Raw genomic sequence first — 18733 nt, 5'->3', positions numbered from 1 at the left:
AAAAATAGGTAAATGAAATTTTAATGTCAGGAGATTCACATTTAATAGTGTTTCGTAAACGGCACAGCTTACGTATATTATGCTATAAAGATAAATAATTGGGATCTGAATTTTTTACACAAACAAATTTACGTAAGATAAGGCGTCTACAGACTACTGGGACAACAAAACACGTAATCTGTGTAAAATTTATTTTGGCGGCACTGTTGAATTTATATTTAATAATTTCACTGTTTCCAAATGTTGCTTCATAGCCTTTTGTACTTTTCTGGATTTGGCTGTCGGTCTTTCTCTTGGCTCTCTTTTATTGCAGCGTAGCTCTTGTTTTATAGCTGTTATAATATTAATCTACAAAAGACACATTTATCATTACATTTATATTTGACATTATCTGCATCAATCAAAATCTTACAAGTATGACAGAAGTACTTAAGGGTAATGTTTAATTCTATTTAAAGGTAAGCCGTAACCGCCTTAAATGAAAATGGAGTAGGAGGTTCTCAATTGAAAGTGTATTTTTTTATCTTCTGTATCTTAATGTTTTCGGTTAAGGTTTATTTAACAATGCAATTAGACTTCTGTACTGATTTTGGTCTAGCTTTAATTATAAACTGAATAATTATAAAACATGTACCAACATGGGGCTTGAAATATGTTTATTTTAGAACATAAGATCATCTAGGTATCACTTATTCCACGTCATTAAATTTGAACCTGTAGGCATCCCTACTCATCGGCAAAGAATATAGTGAAATAGGAATAGTCTGTAGACTAGACAAGGTGCTGCGGACAAAATTCCCATTCCCATACTCTATTTTTGTCCTGAAAACAATGGTCAAATCTTTTTGATTCTTGTATGAGAGTTTTGTTTAAAAAGTTAATTAAATTTTCTTTTAGAATTCTAAATATAAATAGATAGTGTAGTAAGCTTATACCACCTTGATTTGCATGAGAACACGTTCAAATAAAAATTCTTATATATTTTTTATATTTAAAAATGTATAGTTTTATTTTAATCTATCAATGTTTATTAAGAATATTACCAAAAGATTACTGTGATATTTTGTATGCTTAAATTTCTTATCTGGATTTAAAAAATGTACTTACTGATTGGGGAATGTGAACATATCTTATATTTCTGGCATGGATAAAAATATTTTCAAATGAGTATTCATTGGCTTGGGGATCACAAAACACAGCATTAGATAGAGATATGTTCATGTATCTGTAAAATTATATATAGCTTACCTTACCATCTAATTTGTAAAAAAAAACATTTATAAATAGATTTATAGTATGGTGTTTAATTAGTTATTAAGTCTTAAAATGTAGATATTGGCAAAAACTGTTAGATACTAACCCATCTACAGATGAAAGTTGTCCACACACACATGAATCATTCCGAAGATCAACAGTTATGCTTTTATTTTCCAATGATTTCACTAAACATAACAATGTGTTGTAATAGGAGAATTTCTCTTTAGCTTTACCAATAAACATTTTAAATATTGTTAGTAGGCTGAAACCAACATAATAGGATCTTAATCAAATACTATAAATACTTAACCGTTTATTTCACTAATTCCTACATTATATACAATTTTTTAATGAATCTATTCTTTAATAATGACTAATCTTTCATCTGGTTTTGATTTTAATTCCAATTCTGCTTTTGTTAGTGACCAACTGTCACCGTCATTTATAGCCCAGAAAAAATATGTTCCACGTTCTTTAGCTCCAGATACTGGCACTTTAAATCTAGCAAGCTTTTGGTCACAATAATTATTTTCGTTATCTGTAATTTTAAAGCGCTTGTCTTTTATTGGTTCTCCTAAGTGGTAAATGGCACCTGGGTGAGATCTTAGTTTTTTCATTGCAACCTTATAATAGTCCATTTCCCGTACTTTTTCTATGAGTTTATTCTGTAGATAAAGGCCAGTACTTGCAACGATAAACCCGCCAATAGCGGCAATTTGAATGAGTTTGGAATTAGACACGTTAATCATGACTATTCGTGTATATTTACTTACAACCACGGTTAAATCGCTTGAAAATTGATACAGCAAGGGTACTGTGTAGTCACGCAGCTTAACTTAAATATGGTTTTATCATTAGGTATACTGTACCCAGTGGCTCGTGGCTCAATAGAAACATAGATCGTGAGCAGATAAATTAGAAGAAATAACAAGTAGCATTAATCAAATTTCTTATACATATTTATAAATTAATATATTTCAAGTTATTTTGATAATTTTACAAATTTGAGACTATGTCAATTGTTATTCGGCTATAGTACCGTCAACCGTTAGATCAACATAGAGCAACAATTCTGACTTACAAACGTCAAAAATCTTTAGATTTCGCGCTAATGTTTTGGGTTTTATTTGGCAACAAACGAATTTGAATGGGAATATAATTAGGTCTCACCTATCACAATTCAATCTATTATCAGATACATTTCCTAAATTATTTTTAAATCTATTTGATACATTTATATATTTTTTTATTTTGCCTTGGTGTTAATATTTTTATACTGTAGTGACACTAAATGAATATTCATTTATGTAGGAAATATAAACTGTCACTGTCATTTCCCATACTCTACAGTCTACACTCTACACTCTACATTGTAATTTGTAAATTGTACAATTAGTAGAATGTTATATTTTTTATTGGTCCATTTGTAATTATTTAAAGGAAATATCAAAAAATTTAGATTTTTACGGAAATATAAGATCTGCCCCAATCAACATTAGATTATGAAATGTGACAAGTAAATTTTTAACTTAAGAAAATATTAAAGACGTGGAAGCAAAATTTTGTTACGGACTTCGATTAAGTTTGTGAAGGGTATATGATATCAAAATGTTCAAAAAATTTAAAGATAAGCTAGCAGAAGAAGTGAAGTCTTCGCCACAACGAATACAACAGTTTGCACAAGCTGCCCAGGTCTGTTAAGGCACTTTACAAACACATGACTACATTCTACTAACTTATTCTATAAGAAAATTATTTTTTTACAGGCTGCTGTGACATCAGCATCAAGTAGTATATCTGATATCACAAACAATGACCTATTTTCAATAGAAGATAGTGGTAAGTAGCATTATTTTATTGATTTTCCTTTTCATTAGTCAACAAGATCGGAAATATATGAAAGAATTAATAAACAGATAACATTTTAAAATTTTCGTATATTAAAGCAATAATGTATATTTTTATTTAAGCCTTAACCCATAGCTTTAGCCAATTCCATATATATATGTTCATATATTGATTTTTTTAACTTTTAAAGATAGAGTCTAATTATTATTTAAAATTTCAGATAATTCAACTAAAACTCAGCTGTCTAACAATCAGCCTAATGCAAGTCAGAACTTAAATCAATCTACGCTCAGTTCTGCAGATTTTGCAGAATTTCCAATGGGTTTTGAGGTAATTCTTGCAATCTTATATTTTATTAATTAACACTTCCTTGTATTACATAGTTTTTTTAAGTTAAGCTCTTTGTTTATTCAATGTGTTGCAGGGAAGAATTGAGGGAGTTTGTCAATTTTACATATGTATTTAACCCTATTTATATAACCCTGTTCTATAAAAAAAAATCTAATCACATTCTCAAACATGTTGCACCTCACTGTGAACAGTTCCTGCAACTAGACCCAAATTTGGTCCGTTTTGCATCTCACTGTGAACAGTTTATCAGACATAAAAATAACTCAGTGGCGCCACAATATCTTTTAGTTCTTGGCCTCAGATTTCTGAATCTGTTTCATGAGCATATTTAATTCAAATAGGCAAGTAGGTGATCAGACTTCAGTGCCTGAAACATGTCGTCGACTTTTTGGGTCTAAGACATGTCGGTTTCCTCACTATGTTTTCCTTCAGCATTCGAGGAAATGTTAAATGCGCACACAGCAATTACCAAATTTAATTTAAATAAAGATACATACTGTTAATTTTTAAATTGTTTCAGAATCGACAACGACAAAGAAGATTATCCAATAGCTCATTGGCTAGTGACATATCATTTCAACTACCAAATTATGAGAGCCCATCCATGTACCATTTACAGGTATGTGATATATGTTGCACGGATACTTGTGTTACTTAAGAAAAAGCGTACAAGACTTCCTTGTATGCTATGATACTGATGCTACAATCAGGGACCCTATATTTTTATACCCTGATTCTATCTATTATATTTATTATCTAGATATAATTATAATATATATATAGATATTGTATAAATATAATTTATTTGATCAATTGAATTTTAAAAGAAACAAGCCGGTTATAAGTCATGTTCTGTATGTATTTGCATTCAACTATATTTCCATCTATCATAGGAGCAAGTGTTATACTTACATAAAAATATTTTTTTTATTGATGGTGGTAAAGAATGACAACCTCGGTGATAAAAAAAATAATCCAACAGATGTCTGTCGAGCCCTCTTATCTTAAGTTTCTCACACAGAAGATTAATTAATTTAAATTTGATGTTTGATTTTACTTTTATCACAAATTTTTCAATTAAGTAATGTTTGATTAAATTTATCTATACTAATATTATAAAGAGGAAAGGTTTGATTTTTTGTTTGTTTGTATGAATTGAATAGGCTCCGAAACTACTTGGCAGATTTGAAAAATTCTTTCACTGTTGGAAAGCTACGTCATTCCTGAGTGACATAGGCTATATTTCATTTTCAAAAAAAATAGGCATCCTTACTAAAATTACGATAACATTAACATTTGTTTATTATTTGTTACAATTCTAACAGATGGCGCTGAGTTAAAGGTAGTAGTTTGGCAAGACGACGTTTGCCAGGTCAGCTAGTTATAAAATAAATATATGTATTAAAAAAATTAAAACTTTTTTTTAATATTAAATATTTAACCTTAATAATTTAATAATATTTAGTATGAATTATATTAAATTAGCGCGCATTGTAAAGTCACTCTCATCAATTTTTCATAAGGCACCTAAAGAAGTATAACTTCAAAACCAACTTCTGAGAAGGTTTTCCTTTTAATACAGATTTCTTCTTGTTTTTTCTTTTTCTAGTCTGATATGGATGTGTCGGCCAGTGAAGCGGAAGAAATTAATACTGGAAATGTGAACCTCAACCGTGTAACTAAAGAACAGTTGTATGCGGCCTACAGAAGGACACAGGAGCGGTGTAAAAAGTATAAAACACAATATTCTGATTTAGCGAGACATTATAAACTTTTGGAAAGAGAAAATGCTAAAGCAAGGGTGCGTATTATATTTTGATTATATACAATATATATTCATTAAGATATTTATTTAAAATTATTTATTTTATTAAAAAGCGGCCTGTTCCGAGTAATGATGGAAGAATTTTTCTTACAAATATAAAAAACATTAATTTCTGTTTCCATATGTAAATATGATGGGCCTTTAGTAGACATATATTTATTATGAGGTTTTAAACAGTTTAAAAAGAGTAAAGAAATACATCACAAGAACTTTGTACCCTCCCTTTAATAGAGACAGTCAGTCTATTGGACTCTTTCTTACTTTAAGATCTTTTTTTGGTCAATTAAATTAGATATCAATTATATATTAGACTTAGGTTAGATTATAATTTTCCATGTCTTAGGATACATCATACATACATGTATAAAAAAAGCAGCTCAGTTTATATGTTCACATACTTGATACATATTGATCTAACACGCCCTATGCAGTGTTAGAGCTGCTTCTGAGACCTAATATAAATACACACTTTACTTATCAACTCACTCACTCACACATTCACTCACTCACACATTCACTCACTCACACATTTGCACCCACACACTTCCTCATGCACTCACAGGCATGTTGATAACGGTTGAAAACAGGTATTTTTTTACTTAAAAGGGTTTCCAAAGCTTACACCTAGGAATGAAAATGTACCTACTTAAAATGAATAAACAATTATCTATTTATTTACATATATAATTAAATATATATACATATTCACTGTTTATGTGCAAGTTATTGAACTCCTGAATCCATAACCGCTTTACAATTGTGCAATTTGTTTTTTTTTTTAACTACCCTGCTTTAAATATTTTTACAGTTTAATTAAAAATACATAACATGTTATTTTGTAGAATGTTCTCGTTGAGACACAAGATAAAGCGTTGAGAAGAATATCGGAACTAAAAGAACAGTGTGTGTTGGAAAATAGTGCAAAAGTAAGTTTTAACCAATATTTTGTTGGAATCCATTTTATATATAAAAAAAACGGCGCTATAACCCTAGTATCTTGGCCAAGGATTTATGTTTCTAGAGTATTTGTTTTTCTTTCTAATAAGCAAGATGATCAGCCTTTGACACACGTTGTCAAATGGATGGACCTTCCGGTTTCTTCACGATATAACCCTTCACCGTGCATGGGGCCATGGGGCTCATAAGAAGTAAAGCCTATTGGTTTTGGGGTTCAAACCTATGACCACTGGGATGAGAGGTGCCCAATGCCTCCATCGCCTGAACCCAATAATTAATCCTCAATCTAAGATAATAGTGTGTCAGTAAATCAATCTCCTATCTGCATCCCAATAACCAAACCCTACGAATACAATCCATTTTTGGCGACGGATAGAATGCAATCTCTACGCTCTTTACACTCATATTTGATAATCAATATAAACCAAATAAAGTAAATAAAACTGTACAAATAATATTAAATATACATGTCTATGTTTAATAGATATCAAATAGCTTTTTAATTATTTTAAAAACTGGTGTCAGTTAAAATGTTAAGATATGGAGCATATAAGATGGATATCGCCAAAATTGGATTGTCTTCGTAGGGTTTAGTTATTGGGATACAGATAAGAGATCACTGTCACAGTCTGATCTCAGATTGAAAAGAATCTACATTTCGACCTCATTAGAGATTAACACTCTGCATTACATGAGCTTATTGCTAATATTAAAAGTAGTTTTAATTTTACAGGCCCACCTTGAACAAGTACTGCGTATTGAGTTGGAAGAAAAAAATATGAAGATTGAATCCCTAAGTACCCAACTTAGTCTTTTGCAAAATGATAATGTAGTGAATAAGAATGATGCTAATGACAATGCACAAATGCAATTAATTAGTTTAAGTGATGACAATGAAAAGGATGTGAGCCAATCGGCAGAAGTTATTAATAATAAGATTGAAAAATTAGAACAATTACTAAACAAATATAAGGAATCACTTAAAGTTACTAAAGAAAAGAATTCCAACTTAACCACTGAAATACAAAAGCTTAACATACAATTGGACACAAAAACAAAGGAAAACAATCAACTGCAGCAAAATATTGAGAAAATGAACGAAAGCACACAAAATATTCAAGAGTTATTGAACAAAATAGAAACTTTAGAAAATTTAAATAGTACTCTAGAATTTTCCAAAAATAAAGATGTCTCGATTTTAGAATCCAACTTGAAAAATTCCCAGGAAGAAATTGCCGTATTACAAAATAAGATAAAGATTTTGAGTAAGAGAGAAGAAGAATATGCTATTTCATTGGCAGAGAACAAATTGAGAATTCATAAAGAACTGGAAAGTAAAGAAACCGAAATAAAAGCGCTTAAGGGTAGTTTAGAAAATGGTTGCCAGAAAATCGAAAGTTTGGAAAAAACTATTCAAGATCACAAAAATAAAAATCTACAATTAGAAGGAGACATTATTAAATTAAATAATGACCTTCATGATTTATCCGCTACTAAAGCGAAATTGGATAGTCTTAATAAAGAATATGATAATCTTAAAGAAAAGATCAAGGTTTTAGAAAATTCCAAAGCAAAATGTGAAGAAGATATTAAGTGCCTTCATTTACAGCTTAAACAAGAAACAGCTGAAAAGCTATCGGTCATTGATCGTAATGTTTATCTAGAAAGTCGTAACACACAGTTGACAGATGAAAATACAAAAAAGCGTTCTCAAATTAATAAACTCGACGAGGAAGTTGCGTCATTGAAAAGTAATATAAGTGATTTAAAAAGCACTTTATCGCAACAGGAACAAAACGACACAGAATCCAGTGTTCTGAGACTAACCGAAGAAGCCACGGCATGGAAATTGAAGTGTAGTAGTCTGGAATCGGAAATACAAGACGAAAGAGTTGAACTAGGAAAACTGCAGTCGGAAATCGAGAAACTTCTGCAGAATTATGAAGCCTTACAAAACCAAAATATTGAACTTAGTGCAACATTTGAAAAGTTACAATCTGAAAATATGAGACTCTACAACGAAGTTGATAATTATAAAGCAATAAAAATCCAACTTACCGAATTTAAAAAATGTACAAAAGATATACGTGGAGTAATTGGAGTCATATCCAACGAATCGAGATCTTTAAACAACGAAGTTATGAACTGGCTACCTCAACTTAGAGACGGCATTGTGAAGCAACAGAATCTGGCTTACACACAAATAAAGGACTTGGAAAATATTCAAATCTCCTTGAAGAAACAAAATTTGAAAATAACGACGGAGTTCGAAGCCCTTACTAAAAGTTCCGAATTAATGAGAGTCGAAAATGATAAAATAAGGTTGGCTTTGCAAGACAGTGACTCTAAATGTGAAAGTATTTTGGACCAGCTAAACAATCTTACTAAAGAGAATGATGCAATAAAATCAAATTTACAGCAATTGAATGCTTTAGACAATGAAAATAAAGAACTGTGCAATAAGATTAAAACCTTAGAAGAACAAATTAATAAACTAAGCGAAGAGTTGAACAAACAGAAAGAACTCTATAAGTCAAGCTTATTACAAATTGAGACTTTAACTAAAGATAAGTGTAACGCGTCTGAAACAAAACAAGAATACGAAGAAAACGTAAAACGTATTATCGACTTAGAAAATAATTTAGATATAATGCAGCAGGAAAATGCTAAATTGATTGTATCTAAAACTGAAATAGAGAAGTTATATAAAACCTTAGAAATTGAAATAAATGAACTACGCGATAATTACTTAAAGAAGGAAAGTGCTAACGAAGCTTTGAGAAATGAAAGTGACAGTGAAAAATCAAAACAACTTGAGATGCAAGAGAAATATGAGAAATTGCATATGGAATTCTTAGAAATGAAAGATACCGTAACATCATTAAAAGACGATAACAATAATTTACACCAGTTTAAGGAAGCTAAGGAAAAACAAATCGAAGAAACGAAAGCTGAATTAAATCATGTTCGTGACCATTATGAATCTAAACTAAAAGAATTGAACGAAGAGAAAAATTTACTTAAATCAACACAGACTGAAATAGAACAAAAATTATTGGACTACGAAAAACAAATTAAAGATGTTAACGCCGAATTAAATCAAGTACGCGAGAGTTATGAGACTAAACTAAAAGTGTTACATACTGAAAATGATTCACTTAAATCTTCCCAAGTTGAATCTCATAATAGCTTAAAAGAGGAAAATGATAGACAAATTAAGAAAATTGAAGCGAAATTAAATCAAGTACGCGAGAGTTATGAACATAAGTTAAACAATTTAAATAATGAATATGAATTATTTAAATCGACACAAGATGAAATTCATAAAAAGTTAAGAGAAGACAATGAAAAACAAATGAAAACCGAATTAAGTCAAGTACGCGATAGTTATGAAAGTAAATTAAAGGAGTTAAATGATGAATATGATTTACTTAAATCTTCCCAAGTTGATATTAATAAAACTTTAAAAGATGAACATGAAAAGCAATTGACAGACATCAAAGCAAATTTAAAATCAGTGCAAGAGAGTTATGACAGTAAATTAAAGGAGTTAAATAACGAAAATGAATTACTAAAACTATCACAAGCTGAAATTTATGAAAAGTTAAAGAATGCAAATGCAAAATGTGAAGAATTTGAGCAAAAAACAGTTGAATTGAATAATGTCATCAAAGATTTGGAAACGAAATGTTTATCACAAAATAACGTTATTGAAGAGCAAGAGAAAGCAATATCTTTACACAAACTCTGCGAATGGGACAGTCTCAAAGAAGAGAACAGAAGACTATGTTCCGACATCGAAGGCCTACAAACTTATTTGACGAAGATTTCAAAAGAAAACAGCGAATTAAATGATAAACTACGTGAAGTGTTGGCAAGTGAAAATTCAAGTGATAGTGAACTAAAAACAGAAATACAATCCGGGAAAGACAAAATCGACGAGCTGTTAAGAGAGAATTCGTTGTTAATTGAAGAAAATTTAGAATTAAAAGATCAAATACAAAACAATGCACAGACGCGCCCACCTAGCCGCGATGAGAAAAATCTAAACGATAAATACAAACTATTACAAGAGGCGAAAAGCAGTTTGGAAATCAAAGTTAACGAATTGGAACAAATCAATGATTCGTTAAATAGATCTATAGATCAGAATCAAGATAATTATGAAAGACTCAAATTGTCTAATGAGAAATTGCAAAGGAAACTGGATGAAGCCCTCGTCAGTCTCAGACATTTGCATGCCCTCGAAGAGAATACGGAGTTGGAATACCTTCGTAATATTTTGTATGAATATTTAACTGGGCCCGGGTCACATTCGCTGACATTGGCCAAGGTGCTGGCGGCTGTCGTCAAATTTGATGATCGGCAAACGGAACAGGTGCTGATGAAGGAAAGGGAGCGGCAGGGTTTTGTGAGTATACTCTGATTTTTCATTCCGTAGAATGACATTTCATGTGTTGCTATTAAAAAAAAATTACCCATTTGAGGGTATTTAATAATAAAATTCTACGTAGTTTTGGTTTTACCTACAAAAAAGTAAATCTAAATATATACTTACTCAAGTACTACAAAAATAACAAATATTTCAATATCACAAACAATATATCGAATAAACTTTAATTACTTTATTTTATTTATTTAGCTGGCATCACTGCTTACTAATTCCAGGTTTAGTAGTACTTATGTATACGCGTTAGATGTTATACTTCTTTGGCGTATGAAAAAAAATACTAAAATGCAGTAGTGATTAACGATAAATATTAAAGTTAATCAAAAAGATTTTATTTAAATGAATAAATTATTAGTAAATACTATCACCATCGTACATGAAATTAATTTAAAAACACCAAAATAATATTTATTTACTCACACTGTTTAATTGTACTTTTACGAAACACGTGTTCTAAATATTAAAATACTAGAATATAAAACTTGAACATAGTTATCGATTTCCATGCCACCTAGAGCTAACTTTACGATGTCGAATTTATGTGTTGGTGTGCGCGCATCGTAAAAATTCACTCTCATCATTTTTCTCCATCGCGCCAAAAGAAGACTTCTTTTTATTTTGTTATACTTAGTATAACTTCAATAAAATGTTATCTTTATTTTTTATCGTTTTTCACTCCCTATATGCGCCAATGTAACATTTATTGTTGGCAGCGTCAATTTTGATATGATTCGCATTTATCCCCGACACGGTGAAGGAAAACATCGTAAGGAAATTCATGCCTTAGAGTTTAGACCTTGTCCTGTCAGGCACAGATGACTGATCACCTACTTGCCTGTAACAGAAGTCTGAGGTCCTTAAAGGTCGCAAGTTTTTTGAGGAAAGTTTTTACCATAAGTCCATAGAATGTTACATAAATTGGTTTCATAAATTATCGTCCAGAAATGTTCCTATACACGGAACAATGTATGGAAATCGAACACATGAACGAATCTTTACACATTACATTAATTTATTTTATAATTAACGTTTATATTTCAGCTTCACCAACTTGGAATCATTTGATATGAAGATAACGGGTATAAAACTCAATAAATTTATTTGCCGAATTGTTTTTGGTAATAAAATGACAATTTGTGGCTTTGTAGTCTTTTAAAATATTGTGTGGAACATTTCTTTTTAATGAACAAGCAATAACGGTCTTACGTGGATAGAAGGCTATTTCAATTAAATTAATGAAAATTAAATTATTGCGGAATTTAAAGTGACATTACCCCTTTCCGTTGTCGTTATAGTTAATATGATAAAGAAGTATTTATTTTTTGTAAATAAGAATTATATTTCACCTCATAACAGCGGTTTCTCTTTGGTGTCTGGTTGCACAGACTAGTAATACGCCGTTTATTGTCTGTCTCTTTTTATCCCACTGTAAACACTGTATCGGAAAGAGACAAAAGTACTTCATTTGGCTACAATATGTAGTTTTGTAAGGGTTAACGACCTATAACTCTTTTATGTCAAAGTCTAATGCCGAGATCTATAGAGCGCACTTACACTTTGCTCAGACTAAACTTTCGAGTTAAGTTATATTTGGTATTTATAGAACAAACTACGAGTCTTTCGGAGTGTTGGCTTAGCTTAATCTCAAGTCCACGAAATCGACGACTTACCAAAAACTTTGACTATAAGCCTAACAAAAATAATGGCCCAAAATTTACTTTGCCATCATATCTTTTACTTGACTTTTTATTTTGTCGTATCTGCCCTATAGCAGTGACATATGTTGACAACAAAATTCAAACTAACTTCAACTCTCGCTTCAAATCTGTTATTTTCGTTTGCCTAAAAATATTAATATCTTAGATATTTAATCTTCTACCTCTTATTACCTGACGACCCTGCTTGCTCAACGGATTTTGTACCTACTTAAACGACTGACCTTCATTTGAGGACCTTAAAAAAATTGCTGTGGCAAGAGTTGGACAACAACAAAAGAAAATATGAGATAGAAATGGAACATTAAAAATTAAAAAATCAGTTAGAAATAGAATTTCTTCAACAAAAAATAAATTATCATTAGAAGTTTTACAGTTAAAAAAAGATTCGGAAAATAAATGATTAAAATACAATAAGTTTTGTTTGATTTTCTTTATTACCAAAAACGTAGTTAAACAGATTGCCGGAATGCTAGACCGGTACGATATATTTCATTGTTTCTGTGTTCTTCAACTTCTGGTGTCTGATCAGCAAGATCACCATCGTCATAAGCATCCCATCTCTCTATACCTATATTATGCAGTACAGCACAAGCAATATTTTTATTACTGGTATTTGTCAATTTTGACCGTAGTCCTAGCTTCATTTTGGTTGTGTTCGTTCCGAACATATACTTTTCGCATTCGGGGATTCATATCGGCTGCAGTTCCTACCCTTTCAATGTTTTCTATTAAAGATAGAACTCTCTCTATATTCTCCATTATGTCACTTTCGATAAAGCCAGGTCCAGGTCCAAGTCAAAGCCAGTCGTTGTTATAAAGTATAATTAAACATTGGTAACAGCTCACACAAACAGAAATAGCAAAAGTGAAAAAGCGATTGAAAATTTTGAATTGTAAATACAAGTTGTCATAACAATGCGATCCGTTCTACATAACAAAAAATTATTGTCATCTCTGTAATTATGTCATTTAACTTTTAAATAATTTTTCTAAAGGTAAACTTGTAAAATTCTAGTTATTGCAATAATAAAATAAATAGATATCAATAAAGGTGTACCGTTTTAGACGTTTAAATATTTGTTATTGTTATACTTTTTTAAAGAATAATAAAGAAGGTATTCCGTGAAATGAAACATCACTTTGTATTTTGTCATTTTCTGTCTTAGCTTGTGCTTAGCTTAATCTTACCGTTAAAATGTCTATAAATACCAAATCATAGTTTATGCTAAGTGTACACTAAGCAAAGTTTTTCGTTAGTAAAGTTTGAGCTAAGTCAAAGTGCGCTCTATAGATCTCGGCATAAGACACGTGCTAAAGTTAGTCGATTAAATTTTTAGCTTTATTTAAAAATATATATTTGTACTGAACTTTCAGCTTTTTATATATTTTCAGATAGACATTAAAATTTTCTGTAACGGGTTTATACAGCGTGTGAATTGTAAACTAAATAGTTTTGGGCACAGTAAAATTAATACTATACTTAAATAAAGATACGTAGTCGCCTTTATAACAACTGGACTAGTCTGGTTATGGTGGTTTCCATAATATATTACAATAACACTTTTTAAGTCCACTAGTATGCTATAAGTCAGCGCCGAAACTTAGCGCTATTTATGAGAGTCATACGCGCCAAGTCTACATATATCTGTAATGAGACCGTAATGCCATGCCATAGAGTATAAGTTTATATATTTATTAATTTTATATCAAAAATAACTGTTTAATGTGTACTTAAGGGATCCATAATGGTTTAAATTTATTTAATTTACAAAATGCTATGATATATTGTGTCGTATGTCACATTGACATAAGCTTGATCAAAGAGAAGAAAGAAGTCCAGCTAAGCGTTTGAAACAATTTTACTGCGTATGACGTATCTATAAACAAATAGAATATACATCGGGATGGAAAATACAAATGTTACGTTTTTTGTACAAACAATAATAGCAGGTGGAAAATCAATTTGTTAACTAAGTTTTTTTTATCGACTATTTGATATAGAAAATATAATCTTTATGGTCCCTCTAATGACGAATGAATGTTTTCGGGGTGAGAATATTAAAGGGTTCAAATGATGGATTGCCTCTTGATCCCATCCAGTGGCGTAGCAAAGGGGGGCGGCAGGGGCAGCCCGCGCCGGGTGTCATCTTTTTTGGGGTGATACCCACCCGGTCTCTCAACTTTAATAACAAAATACAAATAAAAAAAATGCTAGCATACAAATTTCTTTCCTCAACTAGCACTAGCTCAATGTAGAATTCGGGGATTCCCACAAAGAGCCTGACGATGTCGTGGGGGATTCCCCATCCCATATTCGCAATCTTTTAATAATTGATAGATGTCCTTATAAAATGTATTGCGTTTTACTTTCGATGGGGTGCCACCCAAGGTCGCCACGCCACTCATCCCATTACAAGCACACTACATGTTAGACCAACCACTATTAAACGCAACCCACTAATTTGTTGTATTTTCGAAAATTTTCAGAGGTGCTTTAAAATACAATAAAAAATATCATTTATGCGCCATTGGACTGTACATTGTGAACGCGGAGTATATATATTTCTTAGATGTTACTAACAATTCTTCAGTGTATTAGGCTATTTAAATCAATTAACATTCCATTTAATGAGTGGATTAATTTGTTATTTAAATATTTAATAAGATTTTTAAATTATTTATTAAAACTAAAGTTATGTTAATATGTATACAGCCTAATTTATAATAAATATAACAGTTACATAAATGATTTTTATTTAACTTCTGCAAATTATTCTTGAGAAAACACCATTTGTTAGTAGCTCAAAACAAGACTAGAAATTCTAACTACTACTACTACTAGAATACTAACTTTAATATAATAATAGACTAGAATTTAGTTTTGTCTTTTAATAAGTAATCTAATTTGAATAGTAAAAAAACTTATCAATATTTTAGATATTTATTTGTACTAAATTAAGTTTTAGGAATATTTTTAATCTTCATTATCAGAACCAGAGTGATCCTCTTCACTTGTAAAACCTTCAAATGAGCCTTCTTCATCATCTAATATTGCCATTTCAGACATTAATTTTTCAATTTGCTCCGGTGTCTGACCGCCTTCTTGCTTTTTTAAATGTCTGGGAAAAAAGTATTAAAATAAAATTAATTAGAACAATTTATTGTTAAAAAAAAGTAAATGCGACTAACAGGGTTACTTTTTAATTTTATTTAATTATAACAAAATGAATTTCTACTTTTTATAAGTTTTGATCATAACATTTCAATTTTAAATCACTAACTGATTCTTCATGTATCCTTTCTATGAGAAATAATATTCTAAGAATCAAACTTTAAAAAAAATATATTTATGTTTGTACTAAACATATTTTGTTTAAAGCATAGAAATGCTATTAATAAACATATTACAGTAAAATAACCTATAACTCAAAAATCAAGGGAAATGAAAAAGTTTTCAACTTAAAAGATCTTTAACTGTGGAAGTTTCCATTAGTAGTCATGAGGTACCGGTTCACTTAAACTTTGATGTAATACATACCGAAGCAATGTTCGTTTCTTTCTTTCAGGAAGATTTTTTATCATAGCTTGTATATCGTTTTCACTCATTTCATTGCTTATTTGTTCTGTTACTATATTCTAAAATCAGAAGTAAATAGTGTAACCTAGTATTAAAAAAGTGACAAAACTGAAATATTCCTATTAATACTTAATTAATAAATAATTCAAAACAGCCATAAAGGAACAACTATAAACTGAGGAACTTACTTCTATTGGTTTACAACATTTAGCGCACACATTTTTTTCACTAGCACATTTTTTACAAAATATATGATATGCTTGTTTGACATTTTTTTGATCACACCCAACACATTTTCTCGGCGTAGCAAGTGGTTTATATTTTTTATACTTTATTTTCCATTCAATTATTTCTTTGCAACGTGGGCAGACTCCTGAAATCTGTAAAGCGTTGAGGGTTTTTGTTTTTTTGCTAGTATCATGTAAATCATTTTTGAAAGTTGTCCGGTTTTGATGTTTCTGAGGTCTGTTTCTTTGAAGATTTCCTTTTGATAAGCTCATTTTTAGTTATTTTTTACAATAGACAAATATTAAAATGCAAGGGTAACTTGACATATTTTACACATGCTTTTGAATTATGACCTTCTGGCTTCTTGTTTTTAAATTTCAATCACAGATTACTTATATTAGAATTTTAGACTATAGTATAAAATTTCGAAGACTTCTTGAAATTAGAATGTACTTCACAGACTATAAAAACCATTCGCATTGCGCACGAGTAATTGAATTCAATAAACAAATCTGTAAGAAACAAAAAAATTTTGGTAATGTAAATAAGCTCATAATCTTCTCTTTTCTTCTTTCTTTATGTCCTATAGACCCTAGGTGGGGCAGAGGGCGTCCACAGCGACTTTCCATCCCGTTCGGTCTTGCGCCTCGTGTTTCACCTCGCTCCAAGTCTTACCAGCTCTCTTTACCTCGTCCGCTACTGTACGACGCCAGGTTTGTTTGGGACGGCCACGCCTTCGCTTTCCTTGCGGGTTTCAATCAAGCGCCTGCTTGGGAATATGAATGGGTTCCTCTCGAAGTGTACGGCCTATCCAATTCCACTTGCGCCTCTTGATCTGCTGACTGATCGGGGTTTCTCGGTAGCGCTCCCAAAGTTGCTCGTTGGAGATTTTTTCAGGCCACTAGATACCCAGAATATGGGGAAGACAGCGGTTGACGAAGACTTGGAGTCGGTGCGAATTGTCTTTGGTGAGCTTCACGTTTCACACCCATAAAGCAGCACAGATTTGACGTTGGATCCGAATATTTTAAACTTGATTCGACGCGTCAGCATCCGTGACTGCCATACAGGCCGAAGTTGTGCAAAGGTTGCTCGGGCCTTGGGCTTCCTTGACACCAATTTAATGGCGACGTGTTTCTCAGGTTTATTGTTATGGACAGTGCGGTATCAACGGACGTTAGAACTAACGTCATAAATAAGGGTTTGTACAAACGAAAAAAGATGTTTGCAATTTTTTGTTACGCATACTGTAATGTGTTTATTAAATGTCTGCTGATGATAATGAAAATAATTGCACTTTTGATGCACTTCAATTTCCTTAGTAAAATGCATTATAATCCCATGCGCTATTTAACTGCTTTGTTATTTTTAAGTTGGCAAATCCCAAAATTTTCCATAGGCAGGTTAGGACCATTCTGACGGATGACATTAAAAATACACCGAAATATTAACCAGATTACGGAACCTCGACATAACATCTAGAACCGTACTGACACTGACGACGCGACCAAGACCAACAACAAGCAATAAACTTCAACTAGAACACCGACACTTTCCATTGAGCACAATGAGCAAAAACAAGCTCGCTGTTGGATGTGCTACCAGCGAAAAGTCACTGCCAGAACTATATGGAAGTATCTAGAATGCAATGTTAACTTTTAACTGTTATAATATTTTATCATTTACAACTCGAAATCTCATTAAAAATGTCTTTTTAAAATTATCGATAATGTTATTCTGTTTTCCATTTAAAAGAAACTATTGAAACAAATCGAACATACCCTATTTTTAGTTAGTTAAAAAACTACAAGGTCTGAGGGAGACCTTAGATGGCGGCCATCTTGGTGCTTCAATAGCCTTATACTTTATAGTCTGTGATGACGGACGCAAGTCTACACCACACTTGACATTATTTAATTTAAAGTCTCTATGCCTTTTGCTTTGTGCAGATTAGGTGTTTGCCTGTCAAGTTTTCATTTTAGTGGAAACTGGAAACTGCAAACAGTGCAAAGTGCAAATACGGCATAATATCATAATATACCCAAACAGGTATTTATTTTTGTTAAATTTTCTTCGTAAGTGTAATAATATGAAGTTAAAGAGCCTTAATGGTCGACAGACTGGTTTAAATGAATAATGTTCATGAACACAAATTGTATTGTACCTATGTGAACGGCGGTATCTATGCTCTTGTCGATTTGTTTTTCCTAGTTTGTTATAGGCTAGGTTGCTAGGTTAAATAACAATCAAACATTAACGTGTACAAAGTACAAACACAATTTTAACTATTCTCTAAGAGAATATTGGTCTACAAATAATCTTATACGGTACTTGCGCCGGCTTTATTGTTATTTTTGTGTTGTAGACGTAAACACAATAAAATACGCAGAAATGTGTCATGTTGTGATTCGAAAACCTCCGTGAGATTTGGAGTAATTTATGCTGCTTGAGTTGTAATTTAAACTAATTAAAATTTTTGTTTTGTTCAATATTAGAAATTTGTAAACAATCCGCCAGAACAG

The 18733-nt window shown here is 31.3% G+C and overlaps 3 protein-coding genes across 3 annotated transcripts; 1 reads left to right on the top strand and 2 right to left on the bottom strand.

The window, feature by feature from the left end:
• Window positions 1-177: 177 nt before the first annotated feature.
• On the bottom strand, window positions 178-2298 carry LOC110999433. Its single transcript, XM_045633309.1, has 4 exons — window positions 1615-2298; window positions 1361-1519; window positions 1108-1225; window positions 178-348 (listed from the first exon to the last, which is right to left on the bottom strand). The coding sequence occupies exons 1-4, from the start codon at window positions 2004-2006 to the stop codon at window positions 190-192; spliced, it is 828 nt and encodes a 275-aa protein (XP_045489265.1). The 5' UTR covers window positions 2007-2298; the 3' UTR covers window positions 178-189.
• Window positions 2299-2635: 337 nt separating this feature from the next.
• Window positions 2636-12241, top strand: LOC110999431 (golgin subfamily A member 4). The gene is made up of 8 exons (XM_022268469.2): window positions 2636-2949; window positions 3024-3096; window positions 3326-3435; window positions 3977-4075; window positions 5066-5257; window positions 6124-6207; window positions 6972-10649; window positions 11730-12241. Exons 1-8 carry the CDS (start codon window positions 2866-2868, stop codon window positions 11751-11753), a joined length of 4344 nt encoding a protein of 1447 aa, XP_022124161.2. The 5' UTR covers window positions 2636-2865; the 3' UTR covers window positions 11754-12241.
• Window positions 12242-15333: 3092 nt separating this feature from the next.
• Window positions 15334-16596, bottom strand: LOC110999304 (uncharacterized protein C9orf85 homolog). Its single transcript, XM_022268306.2, has 3 exons — window positions 16172-16596; window positions 15945-16042; window positions 15334-15525 (listed from the first exon to the last, which is right to left on the bottom strand). The coding sequence occupies exons 1-3, from the start codon at window positions 16481-16483 to the stop codon at window positions 15381-15383; spliced, it is 555 nt and encodes a 184-aa protein (XP_022123998.2). The 5' UTR covers window positions 16484-16596; the 3' UTR covers window positions 15334-15380.
• Between the last annotated feature and the right edge of the window lie 2137 nt (window positions 16597-18733).

The sequence above is a fragment of the Pieris rapae genome, chromosome 23 (genome assembly GCF_905147795.1).
Source record: "Pieris rapae chromosome 23, ilPieRapa1.1, whole genome shotgun sequence".
Taxonomy (NCBI): Eukaryota; Metazoa; Arthropoda; class Insecta; order Lepidoptera; family Pieridae; genus Pieris; species Pieris rapae.
This window is presented reverse-complemented; position numbering and strand designations above follow the sequence as displayed.

Bases quoted from the DNA above. Each gene is read 5' to 3' on its own strand.
- LOC110999433 (XM_045633309.1), bottom strand. From the start codon at position 2,006: ATGATTAACGTGTCTAATTCCAAACTCATTCAAATTGCCGCTATTGGC. The intron at 1,520-1,614 runs GATTCATTAAAA...TGTTGGTTTCAG, and splicing joins TTAGTCATTATTAAAGAATA to CCTACTAACAATATTTAAAA. The intron at 1,226-1,360 runs GTTAGTATCTAA...ATAATTTTACAG, and splicing joins CAACTTTCATCTGTAGATGG to ATACATGAACATATCTCTAT.
- LOC110999431 (XM_022268469.2), top strand. From the start codon at position 2,866: ATGTTCAAAAAATTTAAAGATAAGCTAGCAGAAGAAGTGAAGTCTTCG. The intron at 2,950-3,023 runs GTCTGTTAAGGC...ATTTTTTTACAG, and splicing joins AGTTTGCACAAGCTGCCCAG to GCTGCTGTGACATCAGCATC. The intron at 6,208-6,971 runs GTAAGTTTTAAC...TTAATTTTACAG, and splicing joins TGTTGGAAAATAGTGCAAAA to GCCCACCTTGAACAAGTACT.
- LOC110999304 (XM_022268306.2), bottom strand. From the start codon at position 16,483: ATGAGCTTATCAAAAGGAAATCTTCAAAGAAACAGACCTCAGAAACAT. The intron at 16,043-16,171 runs GTAAGTTCCTCA...TTCTGATTTTAG, and splicing joins AATGTTGTAAACCAATAGAA to AATATAGTAACAGAACAAAT. The intron at 15,526-15,944 runs GTATGTATTACA...CTTTTTTCCCAG, and splicing joins AAGAAACGAACATTGCTTCG to ACATTTAAAAAAGCAAGAAG.